The following is a 23,009-nucleotide window of genomic DNA, read 5'->3' as shown; positions in this document are numbered from 1 at the left end:
AGGGCTATTATGAGAATCTGTGAATTTTAGGAAGGAATAGTAGAATGGCCTGAGTTCGTCAGATTATGAGGTGTTAACCAGTGTATAAAAATCAAACCATATCTTGAATATTCATATCACATAGTATACTTTAATTTTAAAAACATCTACTGATTGATTATCTGAGAGAATAACTCTGAAGTTTCCCCTATCTTTATTCTTTTCTAAGAACATCCTTAGCTAAAGAGTAAATATCCTTGATATAGAATGGCAATAGCAGAAAAAGAATATAGGAAATTATCATGTTAAAGACAGGAAAACAGAAAGCCAAAGGACTTTAAATATCAGGGTAAGGAATTTGAAGTTATTTTTTTTAATAATCACTTTTTATTTTTCCAAATACATGCAAAGATAGTTTTCAGCATTCACCTTTGCAAAACATTTTTCCAAATTTTTCTCCCTTCCTCCTCTTTACCCCTCCCCTAGACACCGAGAAATCTAATATAGGTTAAAAATGTACAATTCTTCTAAAAATATTTCCATATTTGTCATGTTGCAAAAGAAAAATCAGATCAAAAGGGGAAAAATATGAGAAACAAAGAAACAACCAAACAAACAACAATAATAAGGTGAAAATACTATGCTTTGATTCAAATTCAGTTTCTATAGTTCTTTCTCTGAATGTGAATGGCTCATCACAAATCTATTGGAATTGCTTGAATTAACTTATTTTTTAAAAGAGCCAAGTCCATCACAGCTGATCATCACATAATCTTGTTGTTACAATGTATAATGTTCTTCTGGTTCTACTCACCTCAATTAGCATCAGTTTATGTTAAGTCTTCCAGGCTTTTCTGAAATCAGTCTGCTGGTTATTTTTATAGTAAAATTTTTAAAAAATTAAAAAAAAAGAAAAATAATATTCCATGGCATTCATATACCATAATTTATCCAGCCATTCTCCAATTGATGGGCATCCACTCAGTTTCCAGTTTCTGGCCACTACAAAGAGGGCTGCCACAAACATTTTTGCACATATGGGTCCTTTTCCCTTTGTTATGATTTCTTTGGAATATAGACCCAGTAATGACACTGCTGGATCAAAAGGTAGGCCAGATTGATAGCATTTGGGCATAGTTCCAAATTGCTAAGAGTTTGAAGTTTATTCTCTAGCTAGTATGAAAATTTTGAAGAGTTTTTTGGTGAATGAGATGATGTGGTCAGAGCTGTATGCTATGAAGATTAGTTTAGCAATAATAATATGTAGTTTGTGAGGAAAATCATACTATCCAACTCATGGCAAATAGATGATAGATGCAAAATGTAGAATATTTTCGGGCTATTTTGAATGGAGGAATTTGTATTACTTGATCACTTAAATTTTTTCAAGTCTTAATGGAGAAGGATAGTAAAAGATAAAAGTAAAAATGAAAAGAGTCATTAAGTCACAGCTTTGTTTTTGTTTTAATTCACACAAAAGAAGGCCAAAAAGAATTACCACCAATTTAAAATGAATGGAGTGCATTTATTATATATCTTAAAAGAAAATTAATTGTTACATAATGGAGATCTGAAGTTTCATGTACAATTCTCTTTTTTGGGTCTATTATGTATATTGAAAAGCACATTTCATTTGGTGTTTCTTCATCTCAGACCAAACTATTCTTAGTAGCATGTAAGATAGATGGTAAAGGCAAGAGAATGGAAATAGGGACTTCATGTAAAAGTGGAGTTCAAATGAAAAGACCGGGATTAAGATGGATGTAAATACATACATATGAGTATATGTAAATATATATGTGTGTGTGTGTGTGTGTGTGTGTGTGTGTGTGTATGCATCTATGTGTCATCCATATGAAGGTAAATAACTAGAAAATGGGAGTGGTTGATGATGCAAAAGGAAAAAATTCCAGTCCCCAAGAGAACCATGAATAAAAAATCTAGGAAGCTATCTATCTACTTTAAGGATGCAGAGAGGGGAAGAAAGCATGATATGGCACAAAAAAATAGTATAGAGTTCAATGATATAGCTTAAAATTCCAAGCAAGTTGATTAATCTCTGTTTGCCTCAGTTTACTTATCTGAACTATAAAGGTTAATAATATCATCTGCCTCCCAGGTATGTTATGAGATGATATTAGAAGTTTTGCAGCCCATAATTGCTATGTCAATGCTATTATTACTATTAACAATAATAATAACCATAAAATGAGTGAGTTGGACAGGTGGCTTAGGTCCTTTCCCTAGATCTATGATCTTATGAAGAACAAAGAGAAACAGCAAAAAAAGGCAAGAGCCCAGCCAAGCTATAGAATGCCATGGAAACCAGAGAAATGGAGAATTTCATAGAGGGGCTGGTCAAAAATTTCAAATGCTGAAAAGGATTTTTTTTGCTTTGTTTTATTAAGAGAAATGATGGTAAAGAAATTACCATTGGATTTTGAAATGAGGGTATCATTGGTGACTTTTTGATTGAGAGAATAATTTCTGTAGGTGGATAATTGTATGGAATTTTAGAAAAAACAGTGAAGAAGAAAGGAAAAGGAGAAATGGGGGGGAATTGCTTGAGAAGATGGTAGAAAAAAGAGAAAAGTTGTTGTTTTAAGATTGGGGAGATCCTTACATGTTTGAAAGTATAAGGGAAGAAGTCATCAGGAAAGGAAGAAAGGAATAGAAAGCAGAAAGGGGAAGGAGAGAAAGAACCAAACAAGATCCCAGAAAATATAGGAGAAAATGGAATCAAGAACCCCTGGAGTAGGTGGAGTCTTGTTCTAAGAGGAACCATTTCACCACTAAGAGGAATATAAGGAACTGAGTATGAAGATACAAATTATTAGAATGTAGAGAAAGAGAGATAGGAAATTTGTAACCTAATAGACTCATTAGATTATAAATTTAGAGTTAGTCCAGTCCTATTGTTTTACAGGTAAAGAAATGGAGGTCTAGAAAGGTCAAGTGATTTGTACTATATCACACGGGAATTGAATCCAAACCATATAATACCAAATGCAGGACTTTGCCTATTGTACTGTACTGTCTCAAACATCTCAGTAAAGTAGAAAGTCGATATGTCTGCCAATAAAGAAATGGAAGGACAAGACAAGAAAGTGAAGCCCCACGGGGAAAACATGGTACAATGGTTGTGAGGATTTTGCAAGTGAATTAATCAATCAACAAACATGTATTAAGTGCCCTCTGTGTATTTGCCATTGTGTTAGGCTTTGGATCCTAAATAAAAATGCCTCTACTCTCAAGAACTTTATTTTTTAGAATGAGAATCCATGAGAAATGAAGCAAGATTTGATCAAAAAAGAAAATGGAGGTCATGTATTTCTATACATGTGGTGTGGTGTGATGTTTTACAAGTGGAGAAATCATTTATGTGAGGCTTGATAGTGGGGACCTGAAGTGGACCAGGTCAACAAGATACTCCCCAGTAAGATACGGGAGCCTAAAAGCGAGAGGAAAAGATAATGCATTCAAAAGGAGTAACCTTGGCCTGAAAGTCAACAAAACAGGGATAGCTACATGAGAAAGGGATTCTTGTATATGTTGATGATTCCATGGTTCAGGACTAATTCCAAATAGTTCTGACCCACAAAGCCTTTCTCTACCCAGTCTTGACCCTATCCTATTTTGGCCTTCTTGGGAGCATCCATGAGTCCAGCCTTGGTGACAGTGAAGACAAATTAAGCTTTCTGAACCTCTGTTTCCTCACATGAGGAATAATTATTCTACTACTTGCCTCCTTGAGTTATTGTGAGGATCATTTACAGAAAGGGGGTACAAATCTTAAATTGTTGAAAAATGCAAACTATTATTAGCATCTATAGATTGCACAATCTATCTTTTGGGGTGGTGACTTAGATGGAACTGTCTCTGAAGATGGGCTGGGATATCAGAACCCGGATCAGTAACTTTTGGGGACTCAGTGCATAGTGGATGAGTACAAACCCAGAATCAATCTCCACTACTTCATTTGGAAGGAGGATTGGTGGGGATGGGCTAAGCCCAAACTCAGTCCAACAACCTGAGAAGAGAATTCTAATGCTGATACCATCACTTCTCTAGGCACAATGTTATACTATTTACTAAGTTGCTTTCATTTCCGTTATGTCTATTGATTCTCCAACAAATCCAGACATCTCAAACCGGATTTCTAGTAGACATTTTAAACTTAAAAATGATCAATACAGAATTCATTATATTTTCCCAAAACCTTCCTTCCTTCCCTATTACTGTAGAGGCAGCTCTATACTCCAGTTCCTGAGGCTTCCAACCTAGAAGTAATCCTAGACTCTTCACAATCTCTTTCCCCCTCCTCTTCTTCCTCATATCCAAGCTCTTGCCAAGCTCTATTGATCTGCAATATCTCTTGAATACTCCTTTTCTCTCCTCTGACACTTATCTTCACCCAGTACAGGACCTTATCTCCTCAGAACCATGAAAACAATACAAAATTTAGTCACAGATGCTAGTTTTAAATACTGGCTCTTCTACTTGTGTGGTCTTAAGCAAGTCAACCTTTCTGGGGCTGCTTCCTGATCTGTAAAAATGTGCTAGACTAAATGACCTCAAGTCCCTTCCAGATGAAGATCTTGGCTCCTAGACCTACAACATCTTCACTCTCAAACTTCACCCTTAATTTGTGCATTCATTGCAAATATTTCCTGAAGCTGAAGGATCAGCCCTTCTTGAAGAAGGGAACACAGCTCCCTGCTTCAGGAAAGAAAGACTGATTAATTGGATTTTGCTCAAGCACTAGCTAATTGTTGTTTACTATCCATATTAAGTTATCTGTTATGACTGGGAGCCTTGGAGAAGCACTTCTACAGTAGATGCCTTAGGATATGGGGGCAGTTTGGTGGTTTCTCTACAGTGAAATGAAGTTAACGTTCTCACTATATGAAGCTGTTTGAGATTGTCTCTGTTCATTCTGTGGCTTGCCTGGTTTTATGACATTAATTTAAACTACATAATCAAAATAACTAAATGCCTCTATTGGGCTGCAGTAGGATGCACTTAGGCATCAGAGAGAGCCTTGCTGAAAAATAGCTTGGGTTTGAGGGAAATCACTGGGTACAATTAAGTCTAGTCGTATGTCGCTTTTATGGGCTTTTATAAATAAGAGGATGCAGAGATGGTATTTAAAACTGCGTTTCCCTGACACGAGTGATCGATCACCCAATACTCCTTAAACTGTATTGTGCACCTTCGGGATAGAAAGGGTTGGACAAAGCTTCCCTTCCATTACATTCTTTCTCCCCAACAACAGCTGCCCTTGACTTCTGGTACCTACCTGCTTACATGAAGTGTTTGCAGATTGGTCGCCAACAGCACCATGAAGGAGGAAGATTTTACTGCCTTAAGATTACATGGCATAGAACATAGATTTAAAGCCAAAAGGGATCTCAGAGGTCTTTTACTCCAACCCATTTATTTTACAGAAGGATAAACTGGGTCCTAGAGCTACTGTATGACTTGCCTAAAGTCATGCAGGTGCTAAGTATCAGAGCTTCTTCTACTTGCATGATGACCTGAAATCCCCTGGACTTAACTTTGAGGAAGCAGATTCTAGGAAGGAAAGGGATCAGCTCTTGTAATACCATGGACAGACTCACCTGACATTTTCTCTTTTTTCTGCCTATATTTGGCCTTTCTCCCCAAAAATTCCCCTCCTGAATCATCCTATACTTTTCCATTCTCTTACTGGTCCCAAGACTGGATATCCTCTGTCTTCCTCTTTGACCATAGATTTTGAATTAGAAAAGACATTAGAGACCATCTAGTCCAATACCTTTATTTTTGTAAATAAACTGAGGCCCATAAAAGTGAAGTGATTTGCTTGGGAGGAAGGTCTAGGTCAGGTAGTGACAGCATCATACACTTTGAACCCAAATCCTTTGCTTCCAGGTTGAATCCCCTTTGAGATTGGGTTAAAAAGAAAACCACCAGCAACAAAACCTTTTTATTTGTATCTGAAGGAGGATGGGAGAGACAAAATAAAGAATACAGAATTGCCATATTCCAGAGCCTTGGAATTAAATACTAAATGTCTGTCCCCCATCTAGCCATAGCTGGCATGGATTCCTAGGCTAACTGCTTCTTCTCATCTAATGAGCCTCTAGGCTTAGACCTGCCATGTAGTAGCTATTTGCTGCCTCCAAAAATATACCTCATCTATCTATTCTCTCTTTCTCTCCCTCTCTTCTCTCCTTTCCCCCTTCTCTCTCCCACATACACACCCCTCTCTTCCAGTCCTCAGACTAGTTCTAAATGCCTTTCTGCTTCATTATTAATGCCCATTTCTTCTCCCTCCTCCAATTCTCAAAATAATTTCAACTTTATTCTTGGCCTGCTGCTGGAAAAGAGTGCCCAGCTTTCCTAAATTCATGAGCCATTGCTAAGCTCTGTTTACTAGCAAAATAAATATTCACCCAAAACCCCTCAAGGATTTCCACTCTCCCTTCTGCAATCTACATAGGGTCATAACCATGGACAGTTCCCACCTGTTGTCAGAATCTCCTCAAGAGATTTCATGGATTCCCCCTTTCTATGCAGTGGACCCCTGAAATCTTCTTTACTTGGTGATCTTAAGCTACAAGGTTCTCCTTTGTTTCCTATGGCATAAGCTGAAAGCAATTAGGCAGTGTCTCAGAGATAGCTCTGTAAACACGCTGAATCCACGCCATCTCCTCCTCCTCACAGAAACAGCCAAGAATCCAGAGGCTGCAGCCAGATGTTTAAGTTGATAATTAGGCTCTTACAGCACACTCCCAGGTTATTCAGAGAATCAGAGAATATCCGTCATAGGAAGGACTTGAGGGAATGACCCAGACATTTCTTTTCTCTACTTAACCCAAAGAGATGTTGTGAGGATCAAAGGAGATGTTGCATATAAATCATTTTAAAAACTTTATAATTTACAATAATAACAATAAACAATAATATTAATAGTAAAAATTTTTAAGGGATTATAAAATTATATTAATATTATTATTTATTGTTATTGTTGCTATTTAATTCAATTCTATTATTGTACGTGAGGAGACAAATTGTGTTGCAGAAGACAAATCCAGGGAATAGAAATGTGGAGATAATTAGTAGCAGAACTGGGACTACAATCTGAATCTCCTGATTCCCAGATTGGTGTTTTAGGTTTTTTTCACTATACTCCTTTATATATATTGCCACTGACCCAGTGCCCTGCAAGATTGGGGTTCCCATGGATTGGGTTTTCTCTTAGAATCTTTGAAAGATTTATCTCTTTATTTGGCATACATGCCAACATCCAGAATATACTCTGGTAAATTTCGGAAAATGCTTGTGTCTAGGTGGGTATATAAGATACAAACTCTTAAGATAATGAATGTATAGTGTATAAAGGACAGTCTTTATTTCTTACCAGGGATGATACTAAAGATACAAAGACTTCCCTGGGGCCTAGAAACAGGTATAGAAAACATATAAAACACTCAGAGTACTTCCTGTCAAGAAGGAAATGAACTGGAGATTGCCAAAAGGATAATATTCTTAACATTCTCCTGAAATCCTTTTCTCTCATAGAATTCCACACAGTTCTTCCCAGACTTGTAATGCCACCCAGTAATTTGAACTTCTCCTTTCCCAATAGGCAAATACATTTTGGTATTGCTGAACGTAAAGAAATTCTCTCCCCATTCTCCTATATTCCTATGTGCAGGACGGAAGATGCAATAGGAAAGGTTTAAATAAGCAAGAAGTTGGTCTATTCATTCTCTTTAATAAAGGCAACTGGTAGTGCAGCAGTTAGAGTAATACATCTGGAATTGGGAATATCTGAATTGTGACCTTGGGCAAGGCATTTGAACTCTGTCTCAGTTTCTTCAGTATAAAATGCAGATAATAATTTTATCTACCTCCCAGGATTGTTTTTATATATAAACATATTTATATTACATATAAATAAATATGTGTGTAATATATATAAATATTTATGTAATATGTAATATAAATATACTTATATTTATATACACATACATATATATCTACACATATATATATATATATGTCACTTAATAAACACTTGTTTCCTTCCTTCTTTATAGGCCAGAACAGGATATGACTCCTCAGATAAGATTCATTCCTCCCATAATTTCTCGGCAACCAAATCATATTGGAAGCAGGTCCAGTCAGTTCCCAATGAATTTTGTTCCATTACCCCTTTCAATAACAAAAAAATGTATTGTGAATTCCCAAGAGACAATTTGCATTTTTCATAATATTATTAAAATGTTTACAGTTATAAGTACTATTAGAGAATGTTTATCGTGAATCTTTTGGACCATTGCTCAGAATCTTGAGGATTCTTAAAACACTAAATGGGAATCACTGCCTTAAGAGGAGCCAAAGGGTGACACAAAGTAATTCCTCTCAAAATAGGCACTGAGATCTGTTTGGGTGCTGTCTTTTAATAAGTTGCCTATACTCAATGCAGAAATATGTGTGGAGAATCAAGTCCCAACAATGATTCATTGACTTGTAAACTCCTCACTTTAATTGAAGAATTCTTCTAATTGCCCCTCTACACACACACACACACACACACACACACACACATACATTATTGACAGATGTCAAATTTGCCAAAAATCACTTCTTTCCATATCCTGGGGTTGTTTATCTGCTTTGGTGTCCAGATCCAGGGAAGTCTCAGTTCCATTTGGCTTTGCCTTGGGCAGACCTCATCTAGAACAGGGCTTCTTAAACTTTTTCCCCTTATGATCCCTTTTCATCCAAGATTTTTTTTTGCTGAAGCAAATGGGATTAAGTGACTTGCCTAGGGTCCCACAGCTAGGAAGTGTTAAGTGTCTGAGACCAGATTTGAACTCAGGTCTTCCTGACTTCAGGGCTGGTGCTCTATCCACTGCACCACCTAGTTGCCCTCAGCCAAGAAATTTTTACTTGACCCCGGATATATAGGTATGTAAAATAAAGACACAAATCAAACCTTTATTGATGATAAACCATAATTTCATGACTCCCAGTTCATTTACATGACCTCCATATGGAGTCACAGCCCACAATTTGAGAAGCTTTGATCTGTAGCACTGGTTTCAGTTCTGTGTCCAAGAGAGGCTACACATATCAGGGAAGGAATCTGACAACTGTGTCATGCAAGGAACAATTAAAGGAGCTAGAGATGTTTAGCCCGGAGGAGAGAAGTCTTGGGTAATCATGATAACTGTCTTTAAGTATCTGAAGAGTTGTCAAGCAAGTAGGAGAAGGATTAAACTTTTTCTGCTTGTCCCTGGAGAGCAGAATTAGTAACAATGGGTGGAAGCTGCAAGGAGGGAGATGTCAGATTCATAAGAGGGAGGGCTTCCTAACAATTAGAGCTGCACAAATATGGAGCTAGCTGCCTCAGGAGGTACTGAATCTCCTCTTATTAGAAATAGCCAAGCAAAGCCTGAATGAGTGTCTTTTAGAGGTCCTGGAGAAAGGGCTTTTCATTTGGTAATTGGGAAGTTGGGTTCTGTGACTCTAAGACCCTCCTAACCTCAAGACTCTGAAGAGACAGTAGTTTTATACATGTAACCCTTCACAGAGAAGGATCTAAATATTTCACTGGTGACTTTTAAAATCAGGTTCAGATTATATACTTCTTTAGACTAGATTGCACCCAAGATTTGCCATTGAGTTCCATTATTATTTGCCTCGAGCTTCTCAATACCTTACCTGTCCATCCTTGAGGAGAATGTCTATCTTTTTGCCTGACCAGATTGTACATTCTTAGCATGGTCCCTGCCATTGCGAGTAGTTGTTGACTAATTGTTGATTACTACCTGTGCTCCTTGGATGAATCAATTCACCTGCTTGGATCTCAGTTTCCTCAAGAAAATGGAGTAGATAGCCTCTAATATCACTTTTTATTTTAAATTGATGATATTGGAGGTGAAATTTTGTGAGAAAGTAATTCTATTTCTATTGGAACTCTAAGGATTCCATGGTTAGTATGAGTTGCCTTAATTCCCCTCTATCTATATTCTATTTTCCAGCTACCCCTCAGTTGAATGTAAGCTCCTTGAGGGTGAAAATTAATTCACTTTTTCCTTTAAATTCCTAGTGCTTAGCATAGTGTCTTACACAAAGTTCAATAAGTCTTTCTCAAATGTAATTGAATCTAAATATGGATATTTTAGAGGGTATATCTTTTCAGATAAATAACTGTTATGCCTTATGTTCAATTTTGCAATGTTGAAACATCTTAAATAATATTCTCTGTTCCCACTGCAACAAAAATAATTCTCTTGAATATTTTAGCATTAACAATATTGCCTCAAGAGACTGAAGGTGCTGTTTCATTCGTGGGACAAAGTGAGAGGAAAATTTAAAAAAACTGTCCAAGTTGCCTTCATAAGTAATAGAAATTAGTCCCTAAGGCCACCCCTGGACATGGTAGTGCTTACCAAGCATTGATACTATGGGGGATCTTTTAACTCTGTCTAAAAAAAAGATTCAAGTAAACTAATCCAGCACTAAGTTCCTGCTGTATCCCAAGCATTGTCTTTGATGCTGGGAATAGAGGATAAGAATAAAGTGGACCTGGGATTTCATGAGTGTTCCTGGTGAAGAAACTCCTTCTGCCTATGAAGATCAGCAACTTTTATGCAACTTCCTGGCTTAGAGAGTTAGCAAGAGCACTAAGAGATTAAGCAGCTTGACTTAAGTCACAATCCAAAATATGTAAAAAGGCAAAGTTTGAATCTCCATCTTTTTCAGTTCCAAAATTGTAACTGTCTCGGTCCTTAAAGATTTTATATTTTACTGTAACAGCCTATTGAGTTAAAATGAAGTGTGCCAGAGTTCATTTGAAAGGACTTATACTAGAAGTTGATTCCCTTCCCTTGTAGGAAATGACTAACTTTGCAACCATAAGATTTGGAGTTGAACTCCTAACTCGGTCACTACTACTACTACTACTACCACTACTACTACTACCACTACTACTATTACTATTACTACTACTACTACTAATACTATTACTACTACTACCATTATTACTACTATTACCATTATTACTACTACTACCACTACTACTATTATTATTATTACTACTACTACTACCATTACTACTATTACTATTACTACTCCTACCATTATTACTATTACTACCATTATTACTACTACTACCACTACTACTACTACTATACTACCACTACTACCACTATTACTACTAGTATACTACTACTACCACTACTACTATTACTATTACTACCATTACTACTACCACTACCACCACCACCACCACTACTACTACTATCACCACCATCACTACTATTACTATTACTTACTACTACTACTACTATCACCACCATCAGTACTATTATACTACTACTACTACTACCACTACTATTACTATACTACCACTACTACTATTACTACTATTACTATTACTATCATTACTACTACCACTACCACCACCACTACTACTACTACTACTACCACTACTATTACTATACTACTACTACTATTATTATTACTACTACTAATAATATTGATGATGGGTAATAATTCATATATTATTGATTATGTGCTAGGCACTATGCTAAGTGCTTTATGATTATTTCACTAAATCCTCATAACAATCCTAGGAGGTAGATATTGTTATTATTATCCCCATTTTACACATGAGAAAATTGAAGCTAACAGGAGTCAAGTAACTTGCCCAGAATGACAGAACCAGATCATAACTAGTAAGTGTCCAAAACCAGAATTGAACACAGATCTTTATCCCTCCAGACGTAGCCCCTAACCACTGTGTACTTAGCTGCCTCATTACTATCATGACCTAGTAATTGAACATTAACTATAATGTTTCAGATTTCAGGTGTAGCTATCCTAAAAGCCTTCCTGGCTGGTTTAAGCCTTCACAGCCAATGATTACTACTTGAAGTCACTATTGGGACCAGCCAGTTATAGTCTCTAAGTGATCTGGACAATGCTCAAAGATTCGAACTTGGAAAGAAGGTGCCAGCCTGTGTTGGTAAAGGGAGTTTCCTACCCTGGGAATATAGTGCAATCACAGGAGCAGTCCCTAACACCACTTCACATTTATTGTATATATGCTTCTATGGGTGTTTGTTGAATCCAACTCTACCTAACTCCAAAACCATTGTCATCCCCTCCACTATTCATCAATGAATGGGTGAGTGGCAAGGCTCCCAGCACAATAGAAGGAACCAGTGTGGAGTGACAGAAAGATCTTTGGCTTCAGAGAATATCTTTAAAGTCCCAGGTCTCTTATTAGCTTGGACAAGTCCAGTGAAATTAACAAGCATTTATTAAGCACCTACTGTGTTCCAGGCACTATGCTAAGCTTTAGGGACATTAAAAAGGAATAATAAAATCCCTGTTCTCAAGGAACTCATAATCTAATGGAAGGCATCTTTACTTCCTTTGGTTTCTTTTTTTCTGCTATATTTGTATTCTCCTTGCCTAGCATAGGAGCTAGAATACAGTAGGAAGAATAAGTATTTATTTGCTTGATTTGTGTTTTGTCTCCCCTTTCAGACTGCAAATTCCTTGAGGGCAGCGGCTATCTCTGCTTTCTTCATATCTTCATAGTGTCTAATACACAGTCAGCAATTTTAATCAATAAACATTTATGAAGAGCCTACTATGTGCCAAATGCTATGCTAAAAATGAAGTGAAAGACAGTACTTGCATCATCAAATGATCGCTGATCACTGTCTGATTGATCCATTAATCTTGGACAAGTCACCCAATTTCTGTGGGCTTCAAATCTACAAAATGAGGGTGCTAATAGCTGTTCACATTTCTCAGAGCTCTGAGATTTGCAAGGAACTTATCTTACAACTTCAAAAGGAAAGTAATTCAAATATATGTGTTCCCATTTTATATGTGGGGAAACTAAGGCTCAGAAAAAAAAGGAATGACTTGCCCTACCTTCAGGATATCTGAGTAATTGAAGGCACCCGAGAGGTTGTTAACAGAACTAGGGTCTAGTTCTGTTCCTGAGACTTACTAAGGGAACTTGGAGAGTCCCTCCCTCTTTCGAGGCTTCTAATTTCTTTTCAGTGAGATGGCAGATTGGACAAGATGACATCTAAGGTCCCTGTAGGAGTATGGCAGAGGCACCTCCAGCATCACCCCAGTATCTCTGACAAGTGGTTCTGGTTGTACCATGAACTATTAAGCATGCAGAGCATCAGGGAACTATAGTTTCTGTCTCTAGTATCAGGAACCTTGCTAGCTCTCACCAGGATATTTCCTGCTTGAGATCAGTGGAAATGGAAATGAAGCATTTCTCAGTTGGTTATGGGGATAAATGAGCTCGAGAGATGAAGTGACCTGGCTTCCTAGGGGGCTGGGAAAGTGACTAATTGTAAAACAGAAAGTGCTAACATGTAAAATGTTTTGCACATCTAGTGAGACATCACTCTCTTCATGATGCTGGCCTGGAAAACTCAGAAGGAAGAAGAAGAAATCTAACTGACAGGCTCCAGTGGAAAAGCCAATAGGTTCATATAGAGTTTGGGGGTTTGAATTATCCGTGTGAACTCTCTTAGCCTTATCTATAACATGAATGGGTTGGACTTGGTGACCTTTCAGGTCCCTTTTCAATCTCCATATGTGACCCTATGACATTTGACAAATCGGCTAGCATCTCTGGTCCTCAGTTTCCTTAATTGTAAAATAAGGAGATTGAAATAGATGGCCTGAAAAATTCCCTTTTCTCCATGAATCCAGAAGCCCATGATCTTACAGTTTCTGTGATTTGTTTCTTGGTATAAGGTGATATCATACAGTAGGAAGGAGTTCTGGCTTTGGAGTCAGGAGAGCTTCCTTCCTGTTCAGACTCTGCCATCATTTTGCTGTGTGATCTTGGGCAAGTCCCTCTCTGAGCCTTTCTCTCTCTATCAGTAGGCTTGAGCCTCTCTCTCTATGGTCCCAGCCAGTTCTTCTTCCCAATTCTAATCTCTCCAGTTGGGTGTGTTCTCTCCCTTTTTAGAAGTCTCTTTCATGACCCTTGTCTGGTCTTCTTCCATCCCCTCCTATGGGATTATAAATTCCATGAGAGTAAGGACCAGGTCTGAACTTTTTGTCTCTCCCAGAGATCTGGGCACAAGATGCTCTCCATTAATGTCTGCTGGAATTCATCTGAGTTGCATTGGTCATCTCCCCTGCAGGTGTGGCAGTGTGGTGGGAGTGTGGAGGTCCTGCCCTGCTCCAGAATAGCCCACATTGAACGAGCTCACAAGCCCTACACTGAGGACCTCACGGCCCACGTCCGCAGAAATGCTCTGAGGGTGGCGGAAGTCTGGATGGATGAATTTAAGAGCCATGTTTATATGGCATGGAATATTCCTTTAGAGGTAGGTCATTCCCCGTGGATTCTAAGATGCTCAAGGTTCTGTTAGAGACAAATATGGTGGTTTATACAGCTTATCTAGCAGCCATGGCAGCCAATCAGAAAAGATATCTTGAAAATTTAAAGAAAAGAGCAGGAGGCCCAGGCTATCCTGTTTAACAGGGGCTGGTAGCTTTCTCTCTTTTATTTCAGTGTACTTGTTTGAGAATTAAGGGGAATGGATTAAGTGTGAAAGCTCTCTCCCAGGTGACCAAAAATTAAATAACACTAAATTTAAAGATTTCCATGATCTATGAGAAAAGAGGAATTATCAAAATTCAAACAGTTCCCAATTTTCCAGTTGCCAGTAATTCCATACATATTTACTCACTAAACTTTTGGCTATAGACTGGGTTCAAGGCTCTCTCTCCAAAACCTACCACTACCAGAGACTGACACTATAGCGTTTACAACAGATTCCATTAGGTGTAAACTATATGTTTCTTTGGCTGGGTGAGAAATTCTTCCATTGGGACCCATCATGCAGAATTGTGGATAAATTCAGCCATTTTCCTAGCAGGTACTGAATCTTATAAAAGCTGATCTTATCTACCTCATCACAATACCTTCCCTGCTGGGATTCACTCATCAACTCATTCACTACCTTCTATTCTTTTCTCCACAAATACAAATGATCTCTGATCTTCTCCAGGGAGGAAATTCCACATGTGGGAATTTTGTCCACCAGCACAGAACACTCCCCATCCATGACTTAGTAGATAAATCCCCTTAGGTCTATGGCTCAGAAAAGCTATGTGATTTAGCAAATAAGTTCCTGAAGAAAGATAGGGGAAACATAAACTTGTTAATTGATTTTAAAAAATTAAAAACCTATGAGGGGAGTTCTATAAAAAGTCTCAGAGGCAGGATTTTAATGCAGGTCTATACTGCAAGCCCTACATTGTGTACTCTGTCATGTAGCTTTAATACACTGGATTCTAGAAAAAAAAAAACTAGGGAAAGAATAATACTGTTAATGCATTATTTGTGTGTGTCCTTATATCCTTGGTGGGTATCTAGTATAAGAATTACTCGTTTGGAAATGGGAAGACAATTTAGATTTGACACCAGTTTCCAGGCCCATTTTCAGAGCTTATCCACTATTCCACACACACTATATATGTGATTTCAAATCTAACCCTACTCTTCCTCCCTTGGGCCATGGCTTTCCTTGAGAGACCTGCATTTTAACTGGAACAGGCTGTTGGGAGAACTATACATCTCTAATTTCCATAGAAAATGCTCGGTTTACAAACTCCACCAAACTTACATCTCATGAATCAAAAAATAGATGAAGATGACAGGACAGGTAGCAGTATTTTAACCAGAAGCAATCCTTGAGCTTTGTGCTAACCAATCGTGTGAGACTTCATCATTTAGGAGAAGAGATTCATCCTCTACCCAGAGAAAATGAGGTAAATCCTGCTCAGGACTCTGGACAAAACATATTGATGAATCGGCTGCCAGAGTGAAACCTTGACAAAAGGAATCTTTTCAGGAAAACAGTATCATACTCTAGGCTTAAAATTAGTGATGGCTGTCCAATCATAGGGCTTTAGTTCAGAATCCATTCCCCTGGATATTTTTTCAGCCTGCAAAAGAAACCTTTTGTCCCAGCCTAATGACTTTAACAAAGTCAGTCTGATGATAACAAAAGTGTTATTACTTAAGAATTTGGAAAACCATTGAGGTCTATTAGAAGAGTGATCTAGCTCCCCAGGTCTACTGAGAAGGATTGAGTCATACAATTTAGAGAATATCAGAGCTCAAAAGACCAATAGAGACCAATCCCCTCTTTCTACAAAAGACAGAGTGAGATCTAGGGAGTGGGAGCCAGTAAGTTCTGGATTTGGAATCCTGGGCTTTGGTTCAAATACTAGATATGCTTTAGTATTTTTGGCAAATCACTTAAGTTTTCTGGGCCCTGGTTTCCATATTTGAAAAAAAGGAAGGAGTGTGGGATGACCTCTAAAGACCCAACCAGTCCCAAATCTAGACTCCTGTGAAAATCTTTCTTTAGGTCATGAAATTAGTTGATAAATGGAAACTAGGACCAAACTTTTCATATTCTTTCTTTAGACCCCTTTTGGCCAAACGGAATGCCTCTCCTTCTAGGATTCATTCATTCTTATATTTATTGATTTACAGTTGAAAAGGACCTAGAGGGCCACATAATCCAGCCCTGGCGTTTTATGAATGAGGAAAGTGATTCTCCAAAAGATTAACTGACTTACTTGCCCAGTGTTATACAATATTATAGGTTGGATTTGAATTCAGTTCTAACTTCAGACAGCTAAGTGGTACCATGGATAGAGTGCTAGTTTCAAAATCTTGGGCAAGTTACTTAATCCTGTTTGCCCCAATTTCCTCATCTATAAAATGAACTGGAGAAGGAAAAGGCAAACACTTAGTAACTTTGCCAAGAAAATGCCAAAAGAGGTCATAAAGAATCTAATATGACTTAAATGATTAAATAGCAACTTCCTAACTTCAAGTCAAGCCTTCACTTCCCCTTCATTCATTCAGTTATTCACTCAAAAAAAAAACCATTTAATAAGGAAGTGTTATATGAAGAGGACATTTAGATAAGGTATGTTTCATGTCTTCTTGGAACTTCCAGACTATTAAATTGATAAGGTAAAGAGAGCTGTGATTTTATAGATCCATAAGAAAGCTGCAAAACAAAGTAGTACTGCATTTCTATAAAAATGAGAAGCAGAACAGTGGCTAATTTTCATGGGTACAAGGAGTTCTAACATTGAAATCTGAGGTACAGAGGGGAGAAAAAAAAGCAAATTGTAGAACCAAAAATTAAACTGTTCCTCTCCTCGAGGTGCTTACTCTTGACTTGAAAGGAAGAATACAAAATACAAATAAATGCAAACTAATGTTCTGATGGGAGAGTATTTAAAGAGAGACTGGTGGTAGTGGTGATGGTAGGATCAGAACAAATTTTACTTCAATGGTACCACTTGAGCTACAAGGAAGTAGAGATTCCAAGGGGTAGAGGTGATGAAGGACTTTATTTCATGGATGGAGGGAAGTGGAGAGAGGTAGAATGCTACATACAGGAAGCAGCAAGCAGGTCCATTTGTCTGGAATGTAAAGTGCATGAAAGTGATAAATATAGAATAAATATGGAAAACGAGGCTGAAGCCCAGTTGTCTTCAGTGGTAGCTACATTCCATCAAGTCTATGCACTGGAACTGATAGATTTCTAGAGAAGCCTTTACTCAATCTGTCTCATAATAATAATAGCATTTTATACACATGACTCCAAAATCTTAGGGTAGGTTTAAACTATTAATGCTTAAAACTGCACTAAAATTTTATATAAATTTATATATATATATATATATATATATATATATAAACAGTACCACAGGTATATATTATATACATTTGTATATACATATATTGTCTTTGTGTATATATACATGTATTTGTGTGTAATATACAAATGTGCATATATTTATATGTATATGTGTACCCATGGATGTGTTTGTTTAACAGTTACATCGTAGATTAAAAAGTTAGCCTCCAAACTAGAAATATGATTTAAGTTCCTCCTATCACACATACTGGCTGAGTGACCTTAGATAAGTTTAACTTTTCCATGCTCTCCTGGCTACTCCCAAAAATTATAAATTTCAGAGAAAGTGTCAACTTATATTGATAGAGTTGGTTTCCTCACCCAGGATTACCATGTATACACACATACACACACACACACACACACAGAGATTATATTTATATATGTGTGTGTGATACTTATTTTTGATAACTCTATAGGTAATTGAAGATCACAAGAAATAACTCATTACACTCCTCAGCAACATCAGGACATACCAAGAAACACAAGGAGTACAAAACTCTCATCCCATCCACTCATGTTTACAATACTCTTACCCCATACACTTGTGTTTATAATACTCTTCCCCCATACACTCATGTTTACAATAATCTTCCCCCATACACTCATGTTTACAATAATCTTCCCCCCATACACTCATGTTTACAATACTCTCCCCCATACACTTGTGTTTACAATACTCTCCCCCCATACACTCATGTTGACCCCCTTCCATGTCTCTTCTTTCCTAAAAAGCCTTGGGAATTTCTACATCTCAGGGTTTGAATGATGACATTTAGTTTGTTACTTATCTAACTACAAAGGGGTTTCAATTTCAGCTACCATATAGGAATTACTGCCGGACAAGAACTCCAAAGAATGTCAGTGGCATTAAATGACAATCACTAAGACTGAGTAATATTGTCTGAAGCCTTTCTTTGGCAGCCAAGAGCTCAGAACAACACAACTATTTCTCAGGAGACCCCTGATAGGGGCTTACATTTCATGTGTGAATGGGAGAAGCTGCTTTTCAATAATGACTGCCTATCTACACGTACAGGATCCTGGAATTGATATTGGTGACATTTCTACAAGGAAAGCCCTGAGGAAAAAACTTCAATGTAAGACATTCCGATGGTACCTTGTCAGTGTATACCCAGAAATGAGGATGTACTCAGATATCATTGCATATGGAGTGGTAAGCACTCTATTTATTTTCAAAAGTCTTTAAGAAATAATTGGATGTATTTTTTATTTTAAAAAATGGTTGCTTGTTTAAGGACAAAGGCAATGAGGGTGGTAGAAAGAGTGGAAAATAATCAATTTCATCGAATTGAAATTACAGCTCAAACCCTTATCTTTTTATTACTTTAGGCTAACCTTTGTGATTCTGTTCAATCTGTGTGACTCTATTTAACCTTTGGATCCTCAGTTTCCTCATCTGTAAAATGAGGTTAGAAAGATCTAATTCTATTAAGGAACATAGAATCTTAGCTTTAGAGCTGGAAAGGATTTTTAAAAATCACCATATCCAAACCCTTCATTTCTTTTTTTTATTATAGATTTTTATTTACAAAACATATGAATGGGTAATTTTTCAACACTGACCCTTGTAAAACCTTCTGTTCCAACTTTTCCCCTCCTTCCCCCTACCCCCTTCCCTGGATGGCAGGTAACAAACTCCTCATTTCACAGATGACAGACATGATACCAAAAGAGATTGAATGATGCACCCAAGAGCATATCTAATAATTATTGAATAGAGCTGAGGAATTGAAACCCAGATTTTCCTGATTCCAATCCCATACTTTGCTTAATTAACAAATAAACAGAAATTCAAAGATAAAAATGGAGCTGATCCCATCCTCCGGAAACTTATACTCTACTGAGGAGAGGGGATGAATAAAAATGTAGCCAGGTAAATAAATAAATAATATATTCAAATTTAAATGAAATAATTTCAAGAGGAACAAAAAAATAACAACTGAAGAAGTGTTTCAGGTAGTAGGTGGCCCTAGGTTGATGGAAACTAGATATTCTCAAAGATAAATGATATGGTAATCTGATATCTATGTTTGCATCATAGCCCCATATAAGAAATATAATATATAATCTATTATGTTGTTGTTATAATAGGATATTAGTATGATGTTATATATAATATAATATATGTTAATTATAATAATATGTCATCACTATAATACATAACTCAATATATAATAATATATAATGTTATATATAACAACATTGTATTATTAGATGGTGCACAATAATATATAACATCATTACAATATCATATAACAATATAATAGATTATATATTATTATATCTTATGGATATAATAAAACAAAATTTTTTGTACATCTGACAAATTTGAATTTCCTTCAGTGCTTGACACAGGTCTCTACACATAGCGAAACATTTAACAAATGTTTCTTGACTGGAATATGTTGTAATAATATCCTGTGCAAAATACCAAGTATCATTGTTGCTAGGATCAGATCAGATGATGGAGGGAAAGTATTTTAAAGTTAACAAAATGCTGTAGAAATAAGTTTTACTCTTAATGAGGACTTTCCATGTACACAAAAGAAGGACAGGGACTCCTTAGAAAAGACTCTCTCAGCTCCTGCTTTTCAAATTATTCTTTCCAGAGGCAGGGATGGAACCCAGAAAGCCCAGTTTGGCTTTCAAGCCTCAAAGCTGCGGATTCTTCCTCTAGTTTCTCTTTGTTCTGCTTACAAAACTGCAATTCTTAACACATATTTGAGATTTTAAGAAGCTAGGCTGGCCTTTAAATCATTCTCCCCTGGAGTCCTAAGTGAAGTGTTTAGTATCCTTCCTCACTAGACCTCCTAGAAAATGGGATTTCAGCCAGAAGGAGGACTGGAGAACCCTGATGAGCTGGACTTTACAGATTTCACAGGCCTTCAAGACCCAAATAGGTGGAGATAATGGTTCATGTAGGTATCCCAACCCCCATTGCCCCCACTCTTCTAATTTGGTTATAGGACTGGATAATATCTTTCTGATCAGAGACCATCTAAGTCCAGATCCTTTATTCTATAGATAAATTTCAAGTTTATTGACTTGCCTAAAATCATATTGATCATAAATAGCAAAGTTAGGACTTAAAATAAGTTCCTCTGACATACCTACTCCAGAGATATTTTGTTCTCAGAGTATATCTCATCTATCTCCGTTTCCCCCATATATCTACTTCCTTTGCCTATTCTCTAAGCCCTGGTAAATGAAGAAGAGGGAAGTCTTTTTTTCTGTCCCACTCCCTTCCCAGATGGCTACAATAGAATTGTACCATATCATTTTTGTGTTTTATAAAGAATCCTTTCCTTAAAAGCAAGAGCCTTCAGAAGTCTATAAAGTGATCAAGACATTTCGGCTATTACAAAAGAAAGAGAAGGTTCATGAGAGTGTGGATGCAAACTTGAACAGGATTTTGGAAGGACATCTAGTCCTTCCTTATTTTACAAATGGGGAAACTGAGGCTCAACTAAAGCCATAGAGGAGGTAGGCAGATTTGGACCTTCTTTTCAGCTTTGTCTCTCTCATGTTTTGCGCCCTGCCTAACACACAATAGATACCTAATAAGTAATTGTTGATTCCTCTGATTTCTAATAATTTACTTTCTGCTTCCCAAAACAGTTTTACACATACATACGCTTGTGTACATGCATGTACATGTGTATATGTATGCGTATTTTTACAGGACAGTGATTTCATAATTTGCATATATTTGTGTGTATACACACACACATACATGTATATTGTAACTTTGTTTTTATACCTACAGTACTAGAGTCACAATTCTAATCTTGCTGGAGTATTAAAGTGCAGGCCTCCATTTGGGATAACCTGAGCCCTAGCTGGAAATAGCCCATCCTATTGTATTGCCAATCTGTAGCCACCCACCTTTTACTTGTAGGTCGTCCAGTGAGGGGAAACCCACCATTTCCTGGGCTATACCAATCCCTTTTTGACAATCTCTAGTTGATTTCCTCAAAAACTAAATTTGTGGTTTTCCAACCTCTTCCCCTTTGCTACTGGTTTTTTCTTCTAGGGTCAGACAGAAAAAATATATAATCCATTTTTCATATAGTAATCCTTCAAAAGCTTGAAGACTGCTATCATATTCTCAGTTGTAATATGGACTTTTAAGAAGAGCTTACAATGTGTCAAGCAATAAACCTAATATGATATGATAATTTAATAATATGATATTATATATATATTATTATTTATATATATATTTATATTTATATATATTATATATAATAATATGATAATTTAAAATCAAGTAAATGTAATTATATAATAATTAAATAATAATCAATATAACATGTATTATATTAATATATATTCTATATGATATGATGTAATGTAACATAAAATCAAATATAATTATTTATATAATAATTTATTTTAATTATTATTTGAATTAATCATTTTAAAAATAATTTAAATAATGTAATAGAATAGAATATAAAAGCAAGCACAAAGAGAGAGAGTCTCTGCAGTCGAGGAAATTACATTCTAATAGGAGGGACATAAAGTGGAACGGAAAAGTGAATTGAGATGTGAAGGTCCCCATGGAGGTGAAATGGTAAAGACTCAGCCAAGTGGAGAGGAGAGTGGTAAAGACATGGTTGGCTCAGACCTCAGCCTCCAAATGGCCATTCTGGGTAGAGCAGCCAGGCAGAGGGAGAGGCTGAAGAGGTCAAGGGGACTTCCGGTGTAAGCCAACCAATCTCTTACAGAATGAAGAGGTTTCTAAGGCATTATAGAGAATCTCCTGGGGGGATGAGCCACTTGGAGAGGGATGAAGGGATGAGTAGAGGAATATGACTTAGAAGAATAACTGTAGTGTAATAGAAAGATGGAGGGACAGCATGGGAGCAAGCCTTGAAGTTAGGAAGCTCAGGTCAAGATACTTCCCCCCTCAGTCTGCTGGGCAATTCTTTAAACCTGTAAGTTACAGAGAAGGCTATGATCCACAATGAGAAAAGAGCATCTTCCTCTGGAAGTTCTCTGTGCCAAAGAAATCCCTATTTTAGGGGTATTGAAGAGGTATTGGAGATGGAGTTGGGAAGGTCTGGTTTCAAATCTCACCTCTGATACTTCCAGGCTGTGGAACCCTAGTCACCAAAGCTTCAGTTTCCTTATCTGTAATATAAGGATAATAATATCTGGTCCCTGAGAATTATGAGGGAAAGGATTTATGTGAACATCAGTTCTCATTATTATTAA

At 36.9% G+C, this 23,009-nt stretch overlaps 1 protein-coding gene across 1 annotated transcript in view; it reads left to right on the top strand.

Annotated features, from left to right (window-relative positions):
• GALNT18 (polypeptide N-acetylgalactosaminyltransferase 18) overlaps window positions 1-23,009 on the top strand; it is a 430,583-nt gene that overhangs the window by 331,443 nt on the left and 76,131 nt on the right. Inside the window, exons 7-8 of the mRNA XM_003773612.2 lie at window positions 14,172-14,357; window positions 18,805-18,942. Of these exons, the coding sequence (XP_003773660.2) occupies window positions 14,172-14,357; window positions 18,805-18,942 (324 nt within the window). The remainder of the gene's footprint in view (window positions 1-14,171; window positions 14,358-18,804; window positions 18,943-23,009) is intronic.

This window comes from Sarcophilus harrisii, chromosome 6, assembly GCF_902635505.1.
Source record: "Sarcophilus harrisii chromosome 6, mSarHar1.11, whole genome shotgun sequence".
NCBI classification, from domain to species: Eukaryota; Metazoa; Chordata; class Mammalia; order Dasyuromorphia; family Dasyuridae; genus Sarcophilus; species Sarcophilus harrisii.
The sequence above is the reverse complement of the archived record's forward strand: the minus strand, read 5'-3'. Positions and strand labels throughout refer to the sequence as shown.